A 24,655-nucleotide genomic window follows, 5' to 3' on the forward strand; every position below is an offset into this window, starting at 1 on the left:
TAGCAAACAGGGTACTGGAGGAAATTGAGCTACTGTTTGCCGAAGAAGGAGAAGGAGAAAGACATCTACAGAGACCGCAGGGAAAGGAGAAGTGTAGAAGAGAGGAGGTTAGAGTGGGCACTTTAAATGTGGGTACTATGACTGGTAAAGGAAGAGAATTAGCTGATATGATGGAGAGGAGAAAGGTAGATATGGTGTGTTCAGAAGACCAAGTGGAAAGAGTGGTGAAGTGGTGGAAAGTGTATCTTGGAATGAACGATTGGTGATTGGGGCAGACTTTAATGGCCATGTAGGTGAAGGGAACAGAGGTGATGAGGAGGTTATAGGTAGGTATGTCCTTAAGGAGATGAATGTGGAAGGGCAAATGGTGGTTGATTTTGCTGAAAGGATGAAAATGGACACATTTTAAAAAGAAGGAGGATCATAGGGTGACGTATAAGAGTGGAGGAAGGTGCACACAGGTGGACTATGTCCTATGTATGGGGTGCACTTTATTTCATGCCTCAGATAGTTTTGGGGGTGTTGTGTTTTGTGTTAATGTATGTTGTCTTATGTTATGTAGCATCTTGGTCCTTCTGCAACTTTGTTTCCTTTTACTGTATATTGTACTGCATATGGTTGGAATAACAATAAAAGCCTACACACTGCTTTACTTCACCACCACCACTATCACCACAACAACAAGAGGATGAAGAGGAGAAAGAAAGAATAAGATATTTATTAAATCCAGTCATTTGTGTCAATTCATTTAATAATCACTCTGTATAATATAATATAGTTACAATAAAATCACTATTTTAGAGAGAGTACTTAGTAGTTTCTATGACTGTGTGTGAGGTGTGGCAGTTTCTTGTACGCATTGTTATTTAAACACACACACACACACACACACACACACACGTTGACGTTTAAGAAATCGCTGCTTGATGTCCGATTTCAGTCGCAAGATGGCGTCTTATCACATGAACAACTTTTTGAGTTCCGTGTGACGAAACTAAACAGGAAGTGTGTGACCGCCGTTTCTGCCCCACCTACCAAATTCCAACTAGGACACAACACAAATTACATACCAAATGAACAATTATGTTTTGATAACTAATATGTATTAAAAAGCACACGCTGTTTTGTGATTTGTACTACGGATGGTCTTATACCTTCTAACTTGGACATATCACGTGTCCGCCCCGAGCCCCTCCCCGTGCGCTTATTTATATACGGTTACCAAGCCACGCCCACTTCAGCGCAGCGAGGGAGGGGCTCATTACTTACTTCTGCTCCGTGGAAAAAAAAAGAGAGGAAAAAAAAAACTGGCAACGAGGAAAAAAGAGGAGTGAACCCGGCGACGCGGAAGATAGTCTAACTAGGTGGGTGTATCGATTTTTTTTTGAGGACCGCATACGCGTTTTTGATTCGGTTCGGGCATTTGAAAGTGTATATGAGTTTGTATTTGGAAGAAGTCTAATCACGATTAGAGTGTAAATCAGACGAAGTTTGGTGGCGGTGCGGTGAGGCTCGGACGCCCAAATTTAGACCAGTTGGAATTACAACTACTTCCTACTCCTGCCTTGGGGGGGAAAAAAAAAAACCTCGGTGTATCTGGCGTCAGTAGGACGGAGCCTGCTTCTCTAGGCCACGCAGCAGCGGACTCGCACAAAGAGCACAAAGGTAGACTGGCAAAAACTCGGAATATCCTCCGCTTTTTTTGTGGTTGTCGCATGCGATTTTTTTTTCTTTCTTCGTCCGCCATTTGGGAAGCGTTTAGTTGTTTCCCTACGGGCTGTAACACACATGCACGCGCGCGCGCGCACACACCCGACTTCGGAAACTTGAAAGTTAGCCTAGCTAGCTCGGCTAGTTCACTCCTCGCTAGCATGCTAGCTAGTAAAGTTAGCTAAGGAGCGTCTGTTTGGTTTGCTAGGTCGATTTCTAGAAAACGCCTACAACTCGAACGACTCCTGTTCGACTTAAAGGTTTGCTCGTTTGTTTTTTTGTGTTGTGGAATGCATTTGTTTTAATAAAGAAAACGGTAAACATATAGATTTTCTACCCCGTTAGGTTTTGTAAGTTGCGCGTTCGTGAGGGTGGAAACGGGTTTCTCGTATCGGAGCTAATTCTACTTTTTTTGGACTAGGTGTAGTTTTATATATAATTGTTTGTTTGTACATTTTAAAAGTACAAAAATGTTCATTTTTACGCTTTTAATACGAGTTGTTGTATGCTATGAATGCCTACACTTGCTTTCTATAGCATGTTTGGGGTGTAATCGTTGTTTTTTATTATTATTAGTCGGGTTTTAACTTTTATTTTAAACAAGACTATTGATTAGTTTGCCTTTTTTGTTCCGTTATTTTCAAGATTAATGTTACACCTGGTTATCTAATGGCCTAGTAAGTTCATGAGCAGGCCATCAGAGAGGTGAAAGCCCAGGTGAGGGACACCTGCCTCCTGACTCAATGACCTGCAGGTTTCTGCTTTAGTTCAGAGGCTCCAGGCTTGTAAACCGTGTATGGTTTAAAGTATGCTAGTAATTTGGCGGTAAACTTTAAAAAATTAATGCTAATTGTGTTTTATTTTTTTATTCACAGGTTTATATTTGTTTAGATCACGCGCTTTTAAACGAGACGCTCACACGTGTCCTGACAGGTTTCTCCCTGACTTTATCGCCTATATATTAATGATATAAAGTTCGACGGCGTGGTTTGATGAGTGTGTGAGAACCTGTTGAGTAGGTCGTGTGTGTGTGTGTGTGTATGGGGGAAGGGACAGGCGTGGTTCGGTGTTTTTCTTTGTAGTCCGCTTTTTTTGTGTTGCTTTGCATTTACACACAATGCGGGAGTCAAAAAGTCAACAGTTTTAGCTACACAGTTAGTAATCTTACAACTCATAATGCTGATTTGCTTGATAAACTCAGCCTGGTTCATCCAAGCTGGGTTTCTACTTTAAATGGCAAAATGTTTGGTATGTTCCCCCCCCCCCCCATGTCCCCCTCAGGGTGTGTCTACCTTGACCTGTGGTGGTACAGGGGAAAGGGAAAGACGTGTTCATGCTTGTATATCATTTATTTATTTATTTATTTTTAAACCCACCTAGTGCTTTTTTTGCCTACTTTGTATGAGTTTGTAAGGCTGTAAAATTGGCCCAAGTGCCTTTTCTCTGAGACGTGTCGCTTAAACTGTGTAATAACCGGGTTTACGGTTACAAGGGTGTGTCCGGCCAACACGGAAGGGCTTGCGGAGCGGCCTTAAAACACACGACAGCCTCCCTGCCTCCGTTTGTGGTCACTGCAGACTAGTTTCTGCCCTAAAATGCTCAGAAATATCATGCTGTAAAAGGACTAAACAGCAGCCTTTACTTTTATTTTTTATACTTTCTTGCTTAAGGGAGCAACGGTTATTCTTGTTTTCCCTTCCAATATGATTAATCTCTGTCTTAAGCTGTTTCCGTGTGCTTCAAATAACATTTTATAAACTGTTTGTAGACCGTGAGATGTCCAACAGGAAGCATGCAAGATCATTTCTCCTTCATTTGTTCCTTTTTATGAGTCAAATGATCGGATCAGATCCGAGCGAGTCTGTAGTTCAACCACAGGCTGAGTTGGATATGCATTCAGTCCAAAGTTCACTTGTGTTTGCACTCTGGCCAAAGCTGAAGAATTGGCCTGCTGTTCAGTTTCACCTGAGTCAGAAAGTGGCTTAAGTGGCTCTGTTCTGAGCAATGTTTATCGGAAAAGAGTAGGAAGAAGTTATCCCAGTATTGTTGACCTTTGCAACCGAAAAGTAACTCACTATGTTTTAGCTCTAATGCGATTTGTTTCTCCACCAATACTACCACCAAAACTGCATTTATTGATTTTCTGTCTTTTGGCAACAGCCACTGTCACTTTCTAAGCTACACTTTAAACTGATTGTCCATTCAAAGACTACTTTCATCGCCTGTGGGTCGCTGCATACTTTGTGTTCACACAAGCCTTCGCTTGTCTGCTTAGTCTTAAAAAACATTTCTTTGGTGTTTGTTCCGATCTGTTTGTCATATCTAGGGTATTTACCAATATTTTTTTCAAAATGATCCTTTTTAAATAACTTCTTTACTATGTATCTGTGGTATTTCTGTGGCTTATGGAAAAATGTGAACAGTTTTAACCATTTGCCATGGTGAACCAAAATGCCTTGTGTATACACAATGCCGTTCTCTTGCGTAGTTAATTTTTCTACTACAGTGGAGATGTTCATTAATGTCGGTTGAAATGTTCTTGCGGAGCAGCCCCTGTTCACTGGCTACTCAGTGCTATGCAAAAGCTCTACTTGTGCACTCATCAATCAAGATAGCATGTCGCTGTGGGTTCTAGTAGCATTATCACCAGCTGTTTTTTACATGGACTGATCCTGGGATTCATGTAGGTGTGTTTGTCTGGTATATTTTTTAGTGTTTAAGTGTCTGTTTATTGTATTTGGGTACTAAATAACTACTGTCCCATTAGAAGCATATAGCTTTACACTTGTGTAGTGTTACTTGTGGTTGCTTCTGTAATTTTTTTGTTTCCAAGTGCTTGTTGTGATAGTGATGGTTCTTTTGTTCCCCCCCCCCATGCATTTCTGTGGTCCTTGTCAGTAAGTTGCTGATGCACAAACCCTAACCCTGGATCTAACAGGAATTTCTCTCTCCACGATGGCAAAACTAGCAGTGCTGTGAGGAATGCAGCCTCTTAGCTCATTTGTTAGCTGAAGTAGGTGAATTCCAATAGAGAGAATTCTGTAGTATTTCACAAGATTATCTTGAGCATCTTGATGGCTTGTCCTGCAAAACCTACATAAAGTTCTGCCTTGTTTTGGGTCAGGCCTGTTGTGAGGATGACGCGCTCTTTTTTCTCAGGAGTAGACTTGGAACTTTTTAGGTACTATTGCCAAAAATAAAAGCAACGTGCTCAGCACGGCCTAGATTATAACTTCTGAGTATCTGTATTCAAGGTGTACTTTGAAGGAATACCCTTTGAAGATAAGACTACAGCATTAGTTTGAGGGTGTGTTTGTGGTCCATGTATGTGTTTCATGTGTACCCTAATGAGTGTAATTTTAAACCCAGGTGAAATTCATACTTTTAAAGTCCATTTGTAATCGTCCATTGTTCAAAACCGTTAAAACGATTGTATGTAATGAACGCTGATATGATTTATTGTAAATCCCACTTCGGGCTTGTTGCTCAGATTTTAAGTCGAATGATATGATTTCGTGCTTCTGTAAGCACGGTTCGGATTACACAGGTGTTTTATTAGTAACTCAGCTCACAGGTGTATGAGTGCTGTTACAGGAAGAGGTGTGTATCGCTGGAGCTCACTCATCAGACTGAGCCTCTGAGTCATTAGGTTTGCATTCTGAATCAGACATTGTGGTGGTGGTGGTAAGACATGGGAACTGGATATGGAGAGAATAAAAGGGGCGTGCACTTGTAAAGGAAGAGGACTTTTTAGGCATTTAACAATCTAGAAAGGCAGAGGCAGGATCGGACATGCCGCAAAACCAGGCGGAATGTGGGAGCGCGTGCGCGTACCCGCCTTATTTTCTATAAAAGAGTGTTTGCTCTGTGTAAGGGATGTTTTGGGACAAGGGTGGAAAACAGTTTCATGAGTTGATGAAGCTGACTGCTGTGACTGTTTTCAAGGACGGCCCCTCCTACTCACCCTAAGTGCACACTCTTGGACACACATTTACTATTGTTCCCTGTATCGTCAGATGAACAGCTGCAGATAGAACCCCCTCGACTGATTTTTTATTTTTTTGTAGAAGTTGTAGTGAAGAAAAGGTCTAAGCTGTAGGGGGTTAACCGCACTCACTCACAGGTGTGGCAGGAGGGCACAGCAGCTGTGCTGTTTTAGCACCATAACTTTGACCTTGGCAAGCTTCTGTTTCAAGCTTGCTCTCATTTTTAGAAGCTACCGTTTGCTTTCAGGTTTCATTTTCGTCCTGGCAACTGTAGGTTTCTGGTTCAAGATAGTCTATTTAGATTGTGGATTTTAGATTTCATTTAGAACGATGGAATATTTGTGGCAAGATGTAAAATAAAGCAAATATATTTTTTTATATAGTGTTTAATTGGAAGATTCTAGTGTATAGAACAGTGTGTTTCTAAACACTCACACTTGTTTTTTTTTTTTTTTTACTAGTTATTTAAACTGCAGGTAAAGAATGGATCCTTTTTTGTGGTCTTTTTCTTAACACGGTGCTAAAATATGATGCCAGCAAATGTAAAATCTTTTTAATTTCCTTGGGGGGGGTGCACAAGCTTATATTCACACAATTTAAATTGCTGATATCCAGTTTTGGTAAATCAATAGTTTTCCTAACGCAAATAAATCCAGAGCTTGTCATATTTGTTCTCCTGATGTAAATCTCGTTGCTTCTCTGAGCCCAGAATAGAGCTCCACAGGATGGATTCTTCTCACCTGCCTTTCACACCCAGCTTCATACTTCTCTCAGTTAACTCGTGCTAATGAGCAAGTGCAGATCAGGACAGTCGTTTATTTTTGCATATGAAGAGTGAATTGTCTGCATTCTACAAAATAGCTTCACGTTCTGGGTTTAAATATGGAGCCATTACACATCAAATGTTAGATTGGAGACCCCGAATTTTAATTTGGACATGCTATACGGCTAAGAGTTTTGGATTAATAAACTTGTGTGTAGCATTTCTATGGGGCAAACGTTAGTTGCACTTATTTTCGTTGCATCCTTTAATTATAACCAAATGAATGCAAATTGGAGTGTTTCATATGGAAAATTTACCCAAGTAGTACCATTTTATTATATTACCATACTGGCATTCTCAGTGGTCATGTCTGTACCTTTTGCTCTTTTTTTTTTGTTTTTTATAAGGGGATGTAATACATTTTACAAGGAACCACATGCTTAACTTTCTTATTTAGCATTTTAGCCAATAACGTCTTGCCACTGTAACCGGGAATTAAACATAACGACTTCACAATAGACACAATATATTTATTCTAACTTGGTTTCAAAGCTCAGTCAGAAACAGCCCAGCACTTTATTAGACTTTACTACATTCTTAGTTATTATTGATGAAGTTGGTAAAAGGGAAGGGGAGGTTTATAGCTTCTGTGCAGGAAAATATGTGGGAATAGCTGAAAGATGTTTTACAGCGAATCCGTTCTTTTCAATAAATGTCAAGCATGCTTGTTTGACATCGCAAAATACGCCTCCTTGTAAGAGGTAATTACTCGAACGTCAAAATCGAAAGCACGTGAAGGAAGCACGGTGATGGGAGAGTCCTTTAGCTAAAGTGAAAGTGCGCTGTGTGTGTTTATTCCACCCCTCAGAGAGCAATGCTGCAGAGCTCATGGGTAAAATGCTCCATGTAAGCACTCAGCAATGTTCAAACTGACACCCTTTAATAGTCTATGTAGCAGTGCTTGACAGACAGTAAATGTTAATTTCAGTTTGTAGTTGTTCGCTATTGCTATGGTTCAGTCACTCTAAACCCTGTTTAATACCGAGCTGTGCTTTATAGTTCAGAAGTAATATTAGAAGGCCTTGGTCGGTTGAATGTTGTGTCTGAGCTGATTATGCCTGCCTGTACATGATGGCTCTCTGTTGTCTCTTTCTCTTGCACAAATCTTAATCATCCTTCTAAAAAACCTGTTTGGTTTCTTGTCACTTGGGCATAGTGGGAGCCTTTGTTCCATGATGGTGTCATTGAATTATCTTTAAGGTTTTGCCTGTCTTGGTTTTCTCCACAGTTTTTGATTCTTTGTTTTTTGTTTTAAAAACCTCCAGGTTATATTACAGCTGGTCCTGCTCTTTCTTGTATCAATGTACATGATAATTGTGGCGCTGACTGACACCATAGATAACTTTGTAAAAAGATTTTTGTTGCCTCTACATTATCCAGGTGTATTATTTAGTTGCAGTGTTTAGCTGTTAACTGGGCTAGTGCAATATAAATGGTTAATTCTCTACATGATATTATACTATAATGACAGTGAGTAAGGTTGACTCTGGTAACATTAGAAGACCTGACAACTTTTACACGTTTTGTGCAGAGGCTCCCAAATGTAACTGCTAGAATGAGTTAGCACTTAAAACAACACCATCAGAGCAGTTTTTTACAAAGGAAAATGGAAAAGGTTTCCAGCTTATTAGTGAAATAAAATTGATCCGTTTGTGGTTTGGTTAATATTCCTATAGTTATCCTGACCTGTAGTTACCTTTATTAGTGGTTAAGAATAATGTTGATGGTACTGGTGGTGGTGTAAACGATTGCGTTGTTTTGATTTTTAAATCATTTGTTGTCATCTGCAAACATTTAGTTTTTTTCAGATGTGTTCAAACATTCGACAGCCAGTGTGTGAAAGGACTATATTGAATTTGTATTTTATTTATTTGATTCTTTATTGAGCATTACTGTGCAGTCACCTGAAATCTCATGATTGCTGCTGCCAACAAACAGTTCCCAATTGCACAGCCAGTTATATTGCACCGTGCCCCATTTTAATTAAATCGTAAATGCTAGAAATGCTCATATACTGGTCTCTTTTTAGGCTGTCATTTTTGAGTGAGAAATTTTTCACAGTTATGAATTTTTTAGGGAATTAACAGTCAAAAATCAATTTGGCACAAGCCTAGCTGCATACTTGCAAACCTGTATATTGGTATACACTGCATAGCTACAAAAAAGATTTGTTATGACCTGATTGTTTTATAGTTGCCACACCTGCATGGCCATACCTACATAGTGCTGAGTTGCTGCTGAATCTCTAGTGGTGCTGCAATGTACTGATTTTGTGAAACTAAGCTGTGTGGTAGCTGCACGTATATTGGGTTTGACTATAGGATCCTGTGGGAATGGTTTCATTTGTTCTTTTAATTCAGGCGAGTGCATAATGGTGTTTTAGATTGCTGAGAAGAAACATGAACGAATGAGCCTTTGCCATACACTCCTTTTTCAGTGTATGCAGCTGTGTGTGTGTGTAACACTTTGTCTTCTCTCTCAGTGTGTATGGAGCAGTGTGAGAATGCCGCGTCTCTCCTGGCGTCCGTGCGCGAGCAGGAGATGCAGTTTGAGCGTCTGACTCGAGCTCTCGAGGAGGAGAGGAGGAGCGTGGGGCCATCCGGCACCTTGCCCCGCCCTCTCCCCACGCTGCAGGTAACACCTCCTCCCGACAGCCATGTGACTGCAGAGGTCACAACTCATTGTTCCATCTCGCACCCCTTTTCATCCTCTTCATAAGCCTGTGCTCTTCCTCGTGTGTGTGTTTGCCTTGTGTGAGCATCCGGTGACCATCTCGTGTTATCCTATCAGTTGCATCATGTCTCTTTCAGCGCATGGTGACTCACTTCATCCATTACTTTCTAATTTGTTTTAATAACATCATCCCTTCTGTTGTCTTTATTTGCATCCTTATCCCATTTGCAATCAAGCACATGACTATCTTCTGTCAGTTCTTCCTTGAGGCATCATTTTGTATCTATTTTATCTTGAAGAAACTCATGATAAATCTGGATTCAGCTTTTTTTTTAATGTGACCATCATGCATGCAGCCGGTTCCTGTTCAATTTGTGCATCCCTGTTGTCTGTGAATTGCATGCTTGTATGTCTTACATGAATGAAAAATTTTACGATTTGTCTAACTTCAAGTGACTCACTGCTGAAAATACTTTCCCAGGTCCAACTCTGGTTCTTTGTGAATTAATTGAGGAATTCGTTATCTGCACGAATATGCTAGTTTAAAATGTAATTTCTTTTGCGACGTCACAGTGCGGTGGTACCTTTCGACGTGACCAATTCTTTCCTTTAAGCAAACAGTCACTGATTAGAGGCGACACAGCTTTCAGTTGTACACATGTTGACAAAGGGTGTTCTAGGTTCTGAATTTTAGCTAGCTTTTGATATAAAGAAGCTAAGACCTCATAAAGGTCACAGGTTTATAATGCTGCTGGCCTCCACAATCTGCAGCTGTGCTTTGTGGATGTTCAGCTTTATATCTTATTTCATATAATTATGAACAGCTGCTATGTGATTACAGTGAACACCTGATGTTTTTTACCCTCTTCCCCAATCACGAAAATGTTATAGCGAAATATTTTAAAGTTTTTTCTTTCCTCTCTCTCTCTTATATAGAGCTTATACTTCTGATTTAACCTTTATCAGGAGTATAAACAAAAATATTAATTAAAAAGATTTAATTTGTAGCTAAACCTTAGTGTATGATCTAAGATACCATCTCAAAACAATCTCCAGCCAACTGTAATATGGTGGTAGAATGAAAATATGGATGTATAATAAATTACAGGGCAGTCGAAAAGAAAAGCAGAATAAAATATGCTTTGGTGTTTTCCTTGGCAGTCTTGTACAAAAATAGCGCAACAGACATGTCAGTAATGGGTAGTCATACTGTCTATCTACTGTCATAAAAGCGTTCTATGTAGATGTTCATATTTTTAGATATTTCAATAAATCGTTTCCTTAGTTAAGGCACTTGTGATAAATGAAAAATGTTTCTGTGATAAAAGCCCAAGTGTGATTTAAAGTTCATCCACTTGAATAACTACATTTATACAGCTGATATACATGATCTTTGTTTGATGTACTGGACATAAGACAATAAACCCAAATCTACCCCGATTGGATGCCACTTATTCACATCAAAACCTGATTGTACTTCATCCACAAGTACGCACCGTTCTTACTGTGATCATTTAGTAACTCTAAAACCTTTTATACACCGTTTGATCCAAACCCAAGGATGAAGGTTTCTGTAACAGCGGGGAGGGATTCATATTTTCAAAAGAATTTAATAAACTAATAAACATGGCTGCGCACTGTTTATTTGTGAGAGAACAAGCATCATTGGCAACTGGAGCTGCAGCTGTAATGGTGCTAGATCTAAACCACAACTCTTTTTGAAATGTTTTTAGATAGAAAGATGTGTGAAGCTGAGAAACTAATGCGTTGGCATGGGAAGTAAGTTTTACAATTTATTGCAATAGCCAATCTAAATTGGATATTTTTCAATATATGGTTTGGCTTTTGTTGCACATCCAAAGCAATAGAATATGAATGAAAGATGAACTCTGCGTAAAGTTTTTCGCAGTGTAGCCTAAATAGAGTTCAATGGCAGCTGTGGAATTCTCTTTAGCATCGCTAGACCCTGTATCTAACATATTTGAAATATTTCTCTCTACCGTTGTGCATACTAGCCAATGGTATATAGGATGTAAGTGAAGCATGTTATCAGCTCTGTGGTAAAGGAATGTGTCTCCACACTTTCATTCTAAGCATTATTGTAGTTTAGCGGGTCAGCATGTTTAGGCAAAATCCTTGAATGTGTATTGAGGCCAACACGGAAAGGCCCCCCCCCCCCTCCTTTTTTTTTTTTTTTTTTTTCTTTTCTTTTCTTTTCTTCAAAGCTCTAATGGCTCTGTGGTTAGAAACCAGATAAGAAACTGGTTCAGTCAGTGAGACAGAGAGCTTTGACCTGTACCGGAAGTTGCTCAACATTGAACAGGCATTTTACAGTTATCAAATGCTGCTGTTTTCTGTCAGCCTAAAATGACACTTTGACTATAGTCCTATTTGTGATTTTATCTACTTCGTTATATTGCACAGATAACTGCTGATCTCTCACATACTTTTTTTTTTCTCTATTTTTCAGTGTTTATACTCTTTCCTTTGTGAGTTTATAGCTCATGGCCACAGGAGCAATTCCTCTACATTCACTTTAAAGTGGGAAAATGTGTAGGACTGTGGTTTTTGGAATGCACCTATCAGCCTTATCTTTCAAGGTTCACATAGTTGTGCGGGTAGTCGAGAAGAGTACCGAGAAGGCCCAGGGGCCTACCTGCTGACAGGTTCTCACAAGCCTGGGCCCCACCTAGTCCCGTTTTCAGCTCAATGGCTCCCTCTATGGGATGGAATGAGTGTGCTCTTGCTCTGTGCATTTTTGTGGTGTTGCATGACATCATTGCATTGCTGCATGAAAGATTTTCCAGAAGCCATTGTCCTTTCTCTTATTTTTTATTTTTTTTTTTTATTAGTGTGTTCATTTAATAGTTTCATGTATTTATTTTTTTGAACAGAGTTTCCACAGATGCATGCTGATTCCCTCTGAGTTTGAGCATGTTTGTGTATTTAGGGCTGATATAATGACATCTTGCTGCTGCTCTGAATGTTAGAAATAGTTCAGTGGCCTAAATACCGGCCACAGTAATGTCCCTGCCATTAGTGTGTGTGTTTGTGTGTGAGAGAGAACGTGAAAGTCTCTTAACCCTAATTGCTCATAGCTTCCCATATACTTTCATTTTAAATTATGCTCCTTTAAACTTAAAATTCAGCAGTCTCTTCCTCTCCATCTTCATAACTTTAGAACGGGCGTATCCCTGGTGATGCAGAGTTGGAGCGGCTCAAAATAAACGAGGGATACATCAACGGGACACAGGTAGGGAAGTGTGTGTCTTCATCTTGCTGTTTTGGGGCCTTGTGGTGTTTATATATAAAAAAAAAAAAAGGAAACGCTCTTTAGCATGTAGCAGTTCCTCACTATTGTTTGTTGGCCTCTTATAGTACAGGATGTTAGACCCAGGTCACCTTGTTGAGGAGATGGTCACAGTGGAGGAAGAACCTCAGGAGACGATACCAGTCATTTCTGTTCAAACTAGTGAGGATGGCACCACACGCCGCACTGAAACCACAGTAAGCTTTATTCTGAAAATGAAAAGTATTTATCGTTGTTTAAATTTGACTACGTTTCGATAAGTGTTGTAATTTTTTCCCCAGGTAAAGAAAGTGACAAAGACAACAACCACTCGTACAGTTATCCCCTCAGTCTCTGACACACTTTCTCTAGATGGCACTGGTTCTGTCACCGGTATGAGTGGTTACAATGCTCCAATAGATCGGGTGTACAGGCAGCCAGGTCACATGGATTACCCAACAGCTACAGTCCCTCGAAATTACCACTATGGGCCACCAGGGGGGTACGATGACTACCGCCCTGGCCCACCCTCCGAAACCTATGCCAGCCTGAACCGAGGGGCCCGAATGGATGATCGCTACAGGTTTGTGTGCATCATGATTTCGTCAAAACGTTCAGGTACCAAAAAAGCTTGTTTTTTAATGTTAAACTAAAAGGCTTCTAATAGTCAGTGATGTATTGGTGGAAACCAAAAGCGGTTGTCTTTTAAAAAATATAACAATTCAACTATAACTCGCTTTTTTAAAAAACTGTTTCTGCCACAAGTAATTTCTGAATATTTTTCCAGACCCGTGGATGGCTATCGGACATTGGACGCAGGCTATCGTGTTCACAGCAGGCCTCAGCTGGACCCTTACGCTGCCCAGCCACAGGTAGGTCGCATGGGCAGTGCCATGGAGATCTCTGGCATGCAGCGATTTGTTCCTGAGCCCTATGGTCTGGAGGATGACCAGAGAAGTCTGGGATACGATGAGCCTGATTATGGTATGGGGCCTGCTATGCACTACAGCACCATGCCCCGGCTAGGACATAATCCTCCACTTCCTCGCAGGACTGGGTTAGTGCAAGCAGATGCATTTGTTTATGAATGTTTGGTAATATAGATAATACTGCTGTGATTGATTTTTGTTGTAATTCTTTTTTTCTTTTGTGTGCGTAGCTCATATGAGGGTACTCTGGATGGGGATATGAGTGGAGCAGGCGATGTGTATTATTGGGGAGGCGGAGCTCCTTTGGCTCAGGGAGAACGGGGAAGCATGGCGTCACTGGACAGCACTCTGCGTAAAGGTCCTGTCCCTACAACATGGAGGCAGCCTGAGCTGCCTGAAGTCATTGCTATGCTTAATTATCGTCTAGACCCAGTCAAGAGCAATGCTGCTGCTTATCTTCAACATCTCACATTTAAGAATGATAAGGTACACATGTCCACACCCACTGATATGCAATAGCACCTGACCAGTTTGTCAAGTATTAGTAACATGGTGTAATGTGTTTTTTGTTTTGTTGTATTTACTCGAAACTGTATCAAAATCGTTTTTTTTTTTTCCGATAACAAAAACAACCTCTACAACTAAAAGATCGGAAACGGGGTGCCTTTTTACATGCTTATTCCATATATTAATCCTTTGGTAGCACTATCCAGCTTTACCGTTTCTCTGGTTGTAGCTGACTATATAAAATGGCACTAATTTTTTCCAGTTCTAAACTAGTCTATTATATTTATATCAACTCTGAGCTATTAAAAATCTGTATCGCAAACATCTGTAAATGCAGGATATTAATAGTTGAGTTCAATTTTATTTATTTTTTTTATTTTTTATATTCTCTTATTGTGCAGGTCAAATCAGAAGTAAGGCGCTTGAAGGGCATTCCCGCTCTGGTGTCCATGTTGGACAACCCAAAGAAGGAAGTGCATCACTCTGCGTGTGGAGCTCTGAAGAATATCTCGTATGGACGAGACCCTGACAACAAAATTGCCATCAAGAACTGTGATGGAATCCCAGCTCTGGTACGCCTGCTGAGGAAGACCAGAGATCAAGATCTAACTGATACAATTACAGGTAGATGTTTAGTGGACCCTTTTGATGATTGTGGTATCATTAGTTTAAAATTTAGTAAAAAGTTGCAGTTGTAGTGACTGGTCACTGTTCTTTTATTAGGAACTCTGTGGAACCTGTCATCTCATGACTCTGTGAAGATGGAGATTGTGGACCATGCACTTCATGCGCTTTCTGATGAAGTAATGGTGCCACACTCTGGCTGGGAGAGAGGGAATGATGGAGGAGAGGAAAGCTGTAAGCCCCGCCACCTTGAATGGGAGACTGCTCTCACCAACACTGCTGGATGCCTAAGGTACTAAAAACCAGAGAGATTGGGCAGAGTGGGGGGAGGGGGGTTATATATATATATATATATATATATATATATATATATATATATATATATATATATATATATATATATATATATATAAAAACAAATGCCCTCAGTCCAGCTTAGGTTACAAAAATGAAATACATTTTATATATATTCCCCCCATATGGCTTTTTTTTAATAATTTTTTTTATATAGGATAGAAATGTTGATCCAAGACGCACGTGCATGACAGGAAGTTGCGTTCCTGTGAGCAAGAAAGAGGGGAAGTTAAATAGGAAATGCTTTTTGTATTATGCAAGCTCCTTAATTGTTTGTTTTAGAAGCACTCTTTTGGAGTGAGTGTGTTGGGACAAAAGAGCGAAACTCGATCTTTAAATCCACCTATTTCTATTGAGTTTTTCTTTCTCTTTTCTCTTCTCCTCTTGCTTGTTTTTGGAAAGCAATGTGAGAAATATTTTTCACTGATTACATCTCTGCAGAGCTGAATGTGTCGTGCTCCTTGCGTTTCCGTCTGGTCAAGTCACTCCTTTGACTCTGGTTTGGCAGTTTTTTTTAGGGTGCCATTTTAAATCATTACCTTTCAGATAACATAATTTGGCAAGGTTGAAACGGTAAATTTTTTTTACTTGATATATTGGTTAATATTCATCCCAATTAGGATGTCTTATAAATTTTGAAATAGTAATAAAATATTTCAATTTAATAATTTTATTGCTCTTGACGCAACCTGCCTGGTGTCATGGATATTTTTAAACTATTGCTAAACTTTTAGTATTCAGTTTTGCAGGTCCGAGCTGTTTGAGAAGTGCTTCTGCCACCTCTTTATTTTTCATATGCTATAATCTGCTTCCCACAGGAATGTGAGCTCAGAAAGAAGTGAGGCCAGGAGGAAATTAAGAGAATGTTCTGGTTTGGTTGACTCACTCATGTATATTGTCCAATCCCAGATTAACTATAAAGATATGGACAGCAAGGTAATATCAGTGTAAATGTTAATGTATTTATAAAAAAATTTGCCCCAACATTTTTTATGGGTTAATTCGTAATTTAAAACCCATTCCCTTCTCTCTTTTGCTGTAGTTGGTGGAGAACAGCGTTTGTCTTTTGAGGAACCTATCTTATCAGGTGCATCGAGAAGTGCCGGGATGCGAGCGCTACCAGGAGACTGTACCTGTCAATCAAGGCCCTGCCCCAGCCAATCAGAAAGGTGGCTGCTTCAGCTCTCGCAAGGGCAAAGGTGTGACTAATGACAAATTTTCAAAGCACATATGAAGACATTTTAGAGCCAGTTTTGACATTAAAAAGTACATATAAATAAATAGTGATTAAATGCAAGTATGCAATTCAACATTTAAAATTTCATTGCATGAGAACTGTTTGAATCTTTTTGCATTTGTTTGTTTTGATTCTTGTGCAACCCTGTTGCTTTAAGGCTGCTTTTGGTGGCTGGGGCACTGTTGCTCTGCTTTCTATTAGAATCTCTCTCACTGTCTTTCTTTTCTTGTGCTGTTTGTTTTCTCTCTTCTCGACTGCTTATTCTGTCTCCTGCCATTACAGACGAGTGGTTTTCCAAAGGTAAGCCCCCTCTTTTGTGAGCTGAGCTTTGCTTTTCAGAGATCACTGGTATACACCAAATCATTTTAACTCACTATTGTCCTTTCTCCTTCTGGTATGGTCAAAATCTTTCTTAATGATCAAGTGTAAAATGAAGACTTTCATCTTTTACACAATAAATGCGGGTTTTCTTGGCTTCCATTTATAATTCAGTTCAGGGGCTAGGCTATCATTAATGTCATGGCTTTTATAATTATTATGCCAACATTGTGTGTAATATTTAGTCTGACCCCTCACATGCATATCACACATAGACTCAACTTTTTTGTTTCACAGTGCTATTTATTTATTTATTTCCCCCTAAAAAGATTTTATTTTGTGTTTTTTTTATAACATTAGTTTAGACCTTGTTTGAGACTGTTTGGGCTCAGGGCTATTTGTTTAATGATTTTTATATATAGATAGTGCATTAACCTGTTTTGCTGTTTCTAGGAAGAAAAGATGATGATGGAAACAATGACACGATTGACATTCCAAAGAGGACCACAGCAGCCAGAGGTATCGTTTGCATTAGCTGTTGCATGCTTGCAAATATTTTCTGTCTTGGAGCTCAGATTAAGGATGAAAACCTGCCAAAGGTGCTATGTTCATTTGGTTTTACAAAAAAAATATTTTTTTTTTTATTTAAATAGTTACAGGGTTGAAAATGAAAAACAATCCTAGCCATTAGGTTTCACCGGTGAGACATTAATTTGAGGATACTTTCTCTAAAAGTGTGTATTGTAAACACCATTGGTTGAATCCTTCAGTATATTTTTAAACTGGCAAATGCTGCAGAAATGCAGGTTCTCTTTGGGAAGGGAGCAGAGATTCATTGTAAATTTATGTCCTTTAACTTATGTCTTCTTCTGGTTCTTCTTTTATACAGTTTAAAGCCATTAAACCATTTGACTTGCAACATTATTTCTGGTCATGCCTGTAAATTAAAGGATGACATTGTTTCAACAATTCCTTGTTTTATTTATTTAACTAATAATTGACTAATTTGTAATAAAAAGATCAGTATTTAGATATTGCCCTGTCAAAATGGACTAAATATTTTTATTCTGTATTTTAGGTTATGAACTGCTTTTCCAGCCAGAGGTGGTGCGAGTGTACACATCACTGCTGAAGGAGAGCAAGAATCCATCTGTTCTAGAGGCTTCTGCAGGAGCCCTCCAAAATCTTTGTGCAGGCCGCTGGACCGTAAGTATATGCTGCTGACCGCCACACAACTGCCATGAGCTGCTTTAATTATAGTCACTACTGTTTAGTTTTGCTATATTTGCTCAATTTACCATCTCTCTCTCGCTCTCGCTTTCTCTATCTATTACAGTATGGACGTTATATTAGGGCAGTGGCCAGACAGGAAAAAGCTTTGCCCATGATGACTGAACTGTTGAGTCATGGGAACGACCGTGTAGTCCGAGCCATGTCTGGAGCCCTGCGAAACCTGGCTATTGATGCTCGCAACCGGGACCTTCTTGGTTAGTGTGTGCAAAGTGTTGATTGCAAAATCTTGTAGAACATTTTGTATGAATGTATGGAATATATATGTAGATCAACATTTTTTTCATTGCCAGGCCATTGCATGCAGGCTGCCTGAGGCTTGATGTAATTGCAGTGATTTCATGTTTACTTTTCACCATAATATACATTGCTGTATTGGATTCTTATTGATTCAGATGGATTTAATTGATGTGTATGAATGAACCCTTTCTCTCCCATGTGCCTGTGCAGGAAAGCATGCTATACCTAACCTGGTGGTAAACTTGCCAGGCGGTGGGCAAAGCCAGCCTGTACGTAACCTCTCAGAAGAGACTGTGGTTTCGGTGCTCAGCACTCTGGCAGAGGTGGTTGGTTCCAGCGTTGAGGCAGCCAAGATCCTGCGCAGCTCACAGGGCATTGAGAGACTGGTGCTGATCAACAAGGATGGGTCAGTTATTGTCCATCACTCTGTTTTGGACTTCTGTTGATCTGTGTTATTGTTCAAACACTAACACTAGATAGGAAAGGATTTCTCGGCATGGGGATAATGAATACCTTTGTCATTGTTCCTCTCCCACAGTAACCGTTCTGATAGGGAAGTACGTGGTGCTGGCCTGGTGCTGCAGATTGTGTGGGGATTTAAGGAGCTGCGGCGTACACTGGAAAAAGATGGCTGGAAAAAATCCGACTTTGTGGTCAACATGAACCCTCCTAGCAACACCCGCACCAATGGCGGCTATGAGGACAGCAGCACCCTGCCACTCATCGACAGAGGTGACGCTTCTTTTACGCTAGTTTCCTTTATGACTGTTTAAAAATATTGCATATATTTGTGTCTTGATATAATATTTAACCAGCAGATAATCTTTTTATTTTTATTTTTTTTATTTTTATTAAACACTCTCAGGAGGAAAGCAAGACAGAGAGAGAAACATGATTCCAATGAATGATTTGGGACCAGGTAATTGCCTGACATTTATGCATCTTGTTTTAACTCGCAGGGGTATTTAAAATGTTTAGTGTGAAATTACAATGTCACTCATTCTCGCCTTTTTGTGCCAGACGCCTATGCTACACTGGACCAGAGAGGACGAAGGAACACTTTGGATGACACCCTAGAACCTGCAGAAAATGATATTCAGGTAAATAATCAACAAAAATTTATTTTGCTGATAGATAGATGGATAGATAGATATTACACATATATACATAGAATTACATTACACACAAATACATTATTTATTTATTTTTAAACAAGTTTGTCAAGTCTCAGGTTATTGCAGGCTAGTTTTCCTCATATCATAAGTGGTGTCTATTATTAGGCTACAGCAGGCCTAACTTCCACTTAACATATAGCAGGTCATCCATTTTATATATGACCTGAAATGACCTATATGTGAAATCGATGCTTATCTTGAACTCTCATCTTTTCCTTTTCCAGTCATTGGGCTGTTATCAGTTAAGCCTTATTTGCATTTAGTGTGACTGCTGTTTAATTCAAATGCATTTTCGAGTGTTCACACATTCGCATTTAACACCTCTAACACATTCTTAAATGGGAAACCCTGACAGACAAAATGTCACACTGCTTATGCTTGTTACTTTTCTCTAACTCTACTATAACCACTAATGACAATGGTGCCTGTGCACAGTCTTACTCTCTAACCCTTTTTCCTTTTCTCTCCTTTTTCTTTCTCACATTATTTGTCTATGATGACCTTCTTTACACCAACTGTGAACACGTGTCCTGCTCTCTGGCGTGCTCACTCAGGGAGGGATGTATGGGGAGAGACGGGGCTCCATGCCCTTGTTGGACTCTTACGACGGTTAGGCCACTCCCCCCCTCACCCCACTCAGTGCATGAGCGAGCATGGTATGTGTGTCCACTGCCTCCTTCCTCCACTGCATGGGCTCTCAGTGTATGTGTGCAAGGTCTTAACTTTTAGCCTCTCTCTAACCCGCTAGTTCTCAAACCAGTATTAAGGACTTTCAGACACACAATTTTTGCTTTGTGTTTTGAGAAAATAGGTGAAGCAAAGAAAACAAATCTGGACTGACTAGAAAGGCTGAGAGGACTGGTTTGAAAACCACAGTTCCAACCTATTTGGTTCTGATATGAGATTTGCTGTTCCTGTAGTGATGTTTCTTATTTTTATGTAGTTTGTGTACATGTGCTGTTCATGTACCCTATTTGGTCACATGAATTGTGTAGTTACCACCTTCCCCCAGTGTTTGTGGACCTGTCTGTGTTGAATGGTTTTGTGCATATTATGACACATGCACAACATGCCCATCATAAGTAATACATTTATTGAGGAGTCTTTTTTTATTATTTATTTAAGTTTTTATTTGTGCCTTAAAGGGATTGACAAGTAGTGTTTGTTTTTTTTTTTTTTTTTGCGCATCTGAAGAAGAAATAAACTTTTTCCAAAATGTTAAAGACTGGTTGTTCAATTATAATTATATATTTTTTACTTTGTTGCTACGATGTTTGTACTGATAAGGCACTGGTAAGAATATTGGGTTTTAGTATATTTAGTATTTGCCATATGTTTACACTTGTGGTTGTAATTTAACTTAAAAGACATTTTTAATAGTAAGTAATGGGGTCTCAATTTTTCCTTTGTTTTAACCACCTACTTAAATTAAAGTTTTTGCTTTTGCCAACTGTTTTTGTCCACAGAAAAACTGATAGTGTGCATAACTCGTGGTGAGCACCCTGTTCCTGCCTACTGTCCCTGCTGAACCTCATCACGAAGGGACCACAGCCACTAATCAATGACGCAAAGAATCTCTTCCTCCATCATTATCCATTCTTCCTTTCTCTCACATTCTGGTCTGTCTCCTAAGATAGAAATGACTGAGTGCCACTATTAGGCAAAGACTATGTAGTCATTTTTATTTTTATTTTGGTACTTTAAATCCATGCCACTCATTTTTAATACTAAGAAACACAAGAGACTGATACACTACAGAAATTAAATGTGTGTTTTTTTTTTATATATATATATATAAAGTTCACACCTTATTTTATTCTTTAACACTACATACTGTGCATTATGCCCTAAAAAAGGGTGAACTCACTCCACTTATTTCTCCCTTATGATCTAGTTAACGTCCTCCTGCTACACTGACGATTAGTTTTATTTACTGACACTTTCATTCAACATGCCGCTATACAGTAAATGTTCTTTCTACCACTAAGTTTATGATGTCATCGTACTTCCCCTTAATGTCTTGAACACTAATGAACTTGTAAAAACTTACGTTCTTTTTCTTTGGGAGGTTATGTAGCAGTAAGATTGGTCTGCATTTGTTTCCATTTTTCTGTGCTGATGAACATCTATGCCAAATTACACCACTGTTTTGTGAGTTACAATTAAAAATCAAGTTTGTGAGTGTGTGTATATAGTATGTTAAATCATCTCAGAAGAATTTGGGATAATAACTCTTAAGTCTCTAAGGATGCTGATGTAGAGGTGTGAGTAGGTGTTAGGTGTAGGAAGAAGGTTGGGGGATAATGCTTGTAGGAAGAGATACCCGTGTTCCAGTTTTGGTTGTCTAAATTGAGCATCCATAAAGAGGACAATAGAAAGGCATTTTTTTTTATTTTATTTAAATGTAGCTCAGATGATGTCAAGGTGGGTTATTTGGGACAAGACTACTTTGTTCCTGACTTTAGCTTTGGCAGGGTTAACTGCAGAGCTGGTCCTGAATTCAGAGCTGGAGCACTCTGGATTAATGTTGAGCCCCTCTGGAAAAAAAAAAAAGCAGCATGAATAAGAAACGCAGATCAAAAAACTAAACTCTGCAGCCCAGTTCTTGCTTTCTGCTTTTTCTCAAATTATAGACAGATGTGTAAATATGATGGCATATAACAAATCCACCGTTCTTAATCGGAGTGCCTCACTCAGTGATTAGCCCATGGGGCTTGTGTGTGTGTGTGTGTGTGTCTCTGAGTATGGCTTTAAGAAGTGTGTGTGTGAGGAAAATGGCCTCCAGTGCCTGTGTTGTATTGGGAGTGAATGATGGACCATTGAGGGTGCGTTGGCTTTACATGAGCAAAGTGCTCCTTTTATAGACTGCGTATTCGATATGCACAGTGTCTGATGTAGATATTTGCTAAATGGATACTTTAGCACTAGGAGTCAAGTGTTTTTTTTTTTTTTGTTTTTGTTTTTTTTTTAATAACCCTCTTCCCTTTAATGGGATTTTCCCCAAACTGATTTTTAAACCAGTTTTCCAAACAAGTCACCCTTTCACCTTATGTGGTACACTACAGTTCAGTAGTTATATGACTGATTAAATAAAAGCATAGCTTCTAAACAGGTGTCCATCAGCAGACCATGAACTGGTGAAAGGTTGTGATTCTGAGAAGTCAAAGACTGTCTAAAATCTTGGCACAGTTGCATCTATTGCAGGCAAAATTGAGGTGAGAGCTCAGTTTTTGAATCTAGCTTGATATTTAGACAAAGGAAAAAAAGCACAGTTAACTATATATACACACCAGAGAATATTTGTTAATTTTAATTATTTGTTTCCTCTCAGTTTCTGTGTCTTTGCCTTTTTTTATTTTTTATTTTATATATATATTTTATGACTGGGATACTTTTTTTTTTTTTTTTTCTGGGGTTGTTGTGGGTGAATGCATATGCAATCAGTTTTATTTTTAATTAAATGCATTTACAGTTTATACATTAATTAAAAACAAAACAAGGAAAAAATCGTTTGTGTCATGTATTGTCGGTTGTGCTACACTTTATATGCAACAAAATCAGATCATTTCTCTTAATTTCATCTATCTGCCTTGGCTCTTAAATATCGCACCTTTTTGTTTCATGAATTAAATGTGTAACGTAGCAATACCGTTTTTAATAAAAGAATGATTTTTTTTTTTTCCCCAATGCGTGGACTTTGTGTTCAGAGATATTGATAAAAAATACTGGAAAATGTTTGGAGCTATTTGGCAGTGTTTATAATTTGAATAACAAAAAAATCTCAAACTAATATTTTCCAATAGTTACAATCATTTTTTCTTTAATAAATAAATTGCTTATCTTGGACCAGGTCATGTTGCAGCCAGAGTGTAACCCTTTGAGCACTGGGTGTACAGCAGGAATAGACTCTGGAATAGATGCCAATCTATTATAGGACACCTAAAAAGTGCATGAGGATTTAAAAATATTGAACATTTTCAATGTGATTATTTGTGGACTTTTGAATATTAAGGTTTTGGCCTTCAGAGTAACAAATGTTAATTACAATTTCCTTTGTGAGCATGTATCATGTATAATACAGTACAGTGAAATCTTTCCTTGCATGCCAGGTTGAGTTTTGGACCATAGAGTGCCAGATGTGACGTTCCTCTGATACACAAAGAGGGTTCGGGTCAAGCTCAAGGGTCCACACATAGCCACTTTTATGACCGTCTTCGTTTTACCATGTATCTTTCTTTGTTTATTTATTTTTTTATTTTATTTGCTTCTACACTGATCTGCTGGTTAATGACACAAGGATGTGATTCACCAAAGCAGGTATATGCTTGCAAGGTGTCTGCTAAATTACCTCCATTTCTTTGTATGAGAGCTCACCAAAAGTTTAGAAAACCTTCAGCAGTCCTGGAATAATTTTTTTCTTTTTTTTCTTTTTTTTTTTTTTTTTTTTTTTTGGTGGTTATCCTGAGGATTAGAAAGGCTTGCATAAGCTATAAAACTCAGATCATATTAATTATATAAGGGAATCTCTTGGTGCATCAGATGGAACAAGGTGAAAAGGACGTTCAAGTTATTTAAAATACAAAGGTAAGATATAATTGAAATATTACAAATAAAAAGCAATACATTATATGGCTGGAATGTGTTTTCATTGAACCCACTTACACACACGTGTGGTTATTTACATATAAAGCTGTAGTGTTTTGCGGTCAGCTTTATGTTGTGTAATTGTCAGAGGTGGCGGAGTACGATGCGTACTATGTAGTAAGCTAGTGTGCTGTATAGTTCATAAAGATGAAGGGAATTCAGTGTGTACTATGAAGCAAGCTAGTGTGCTTTTCCTTACTACTGTGACTAGCTGAGATTGATGTAGACCAGGGGTCACCAACCTTATTGTAACGGAGAGCTACTTCTTGGGTACCATTAATGTGAAGGGCTACCAGTTTGATCTGAAATAAAAATTTGCTGAATTTACCTTTTATTTCATTATTAATGATATTCATTTTTGTGAAGACACTGATCATGTTAATGAATTCTAATAAGTATCAACAATGATGTAACAAAGTAGGAAACAGCTATTTTTTTTTTTTTTTTAGAAAAGGCCCGCGGGCTACTCATGTGGTCCTTGCGGGCTACCTGGTGCCTGTGGGGACCACGTTGGTGACCCCTGATGTAGACTATGTAGTGAGTTAGTAAACAGTATACTCTATAGTGGCTATACAGCATACTAAGTTATATGAGCTGGAGAGAGGTGTGTACTATGTAGAACGCTAGTATGCTGTCTGTTTTCTATAGATAGCGGTGTATCTCGTGGTATTATCTGATAAAATAGTATGCTTTATATATTTAATAGGTGTTTGGGTAACGCATACTATGTAATAAGCTACTGGGCTATATATTTATTATAGGTGTTGGAGTTGATGCCTACTATGTAGTATGCGAGTATGCTGTATATTTATTATAGGTGGTAGCTAGCTAGTAAGCTAGTAGGCTGTATATTCAG

At 38.9% G+C, this 24,655-nt stretch overlaps 1 protein-coding gene and 1 long non-coding RNA gene across 18 annotated transcripts in view; one reads left to right on the forward strand and one right to left on the reverse strand.

The window, feature by feature from the left end:
• LOC310724490 overlaps nucleotides 1-24,655 on the reverse strand; it is a 67,975-nt gene that overhangs the window by 4,760 nt on the left and 38,560 nt on the right. The gene's annotated exons all lie outside the window — the stretch shown is intronic.
• Nucleotides 1,244-22,837, forward strand: ctnnd1 (catenin (cadherin-associated protein), delta 1). 17 transcript variants are annotated; one of them, XM_083539621.1, is made up of 20 exons: nucleotides 1,245-1,364; nucleotides 9,002-9,153; nucleotides 12,374-12,445; nucleotides 12,571-12,699; nucleotides 12,784-13,064; nucleotides 13,269-13,538; nucleotides 13,641-13,896; nucleotides 14,319-14,541; nucleotides 14,641-14,833; nucleotides 15,714-15,831; nucleotides 15,938-16,094; nucleotides 16,415-16,432; nucleotides 16,904-16,969; nucleotides 17,529-17,656; nucleotides 17,787-17,937; nucleotides 18,191-18,386; nucleotides 18,519-18,712; nucleotides 18,846-18,899; nucleotides 19,001-19,080; nucleotides 19,710-19,811. In XM_083539621.1, exons 2-20 carry the CDS (start codon nucleotides 9,007-9,009, stop codon nucleotides 19,767-19,769), a joined length of 2,793 nt encoding a protein of 930 aa, XP_083395747.1. In that variant the 5' UTR covers nucleotides 1,245-1,364; nucleotides 9,002-9,006; the 3' UTR covers nucleotides 19,770-19,811. The 17 variants fall into 17 exon arrangements, with proteins under 17 accessions (XP_083395743.1, XP_083395753.1, XP_083395745.1 ...); XM_083539612.1 differs by having other exon boundaries at nucleotides 1,318-1,665; XM_083539625.1 differs by lacking the exon at nucleotides 19,710-19,811 and adding an exon at nucleotides 20,622-22,837 and having other exon boundaries at nucleotides 1,342-1,665.

The sequence above is a fragment of the Silurus aristotelis genome, assembly GCF_946808225.1.
Source record: "Silurus aristotelis genome assembly, chromosome: 4".
Taxonomy (NCBI): Eukaryota; Metazoa; Chordata; class Actinopteri; order Siluriformes; family Siluridae; genus Silurus; species Silurus aristotelis.

Excerpts from the sequence above, each read along its gene's own strand:
- ctnnd1 (XM_083539621.1), top strand. The coding sequence starts at position 9,007 with ATGGAGCAGTGTGAGAATGCCGCGTCTCTCCTGGCGTCCGTGCGCGAG. Across the intron at positions 13,897-14,318 it reads TCACATTTAAGAATGATAAG|GTCAAATCAGAAGTAAGGCG; the intron begins GTACACATGTCC and ends CTTATTGTGCAG. Across the intron at positions 16,970-17,528 it reads GAGGACCACAGCAGCCAGAG|GTTATGAACTGCTTTTCCAG; the intron begins GTATCGTTTGCA and ends TCTGTATTTTAG.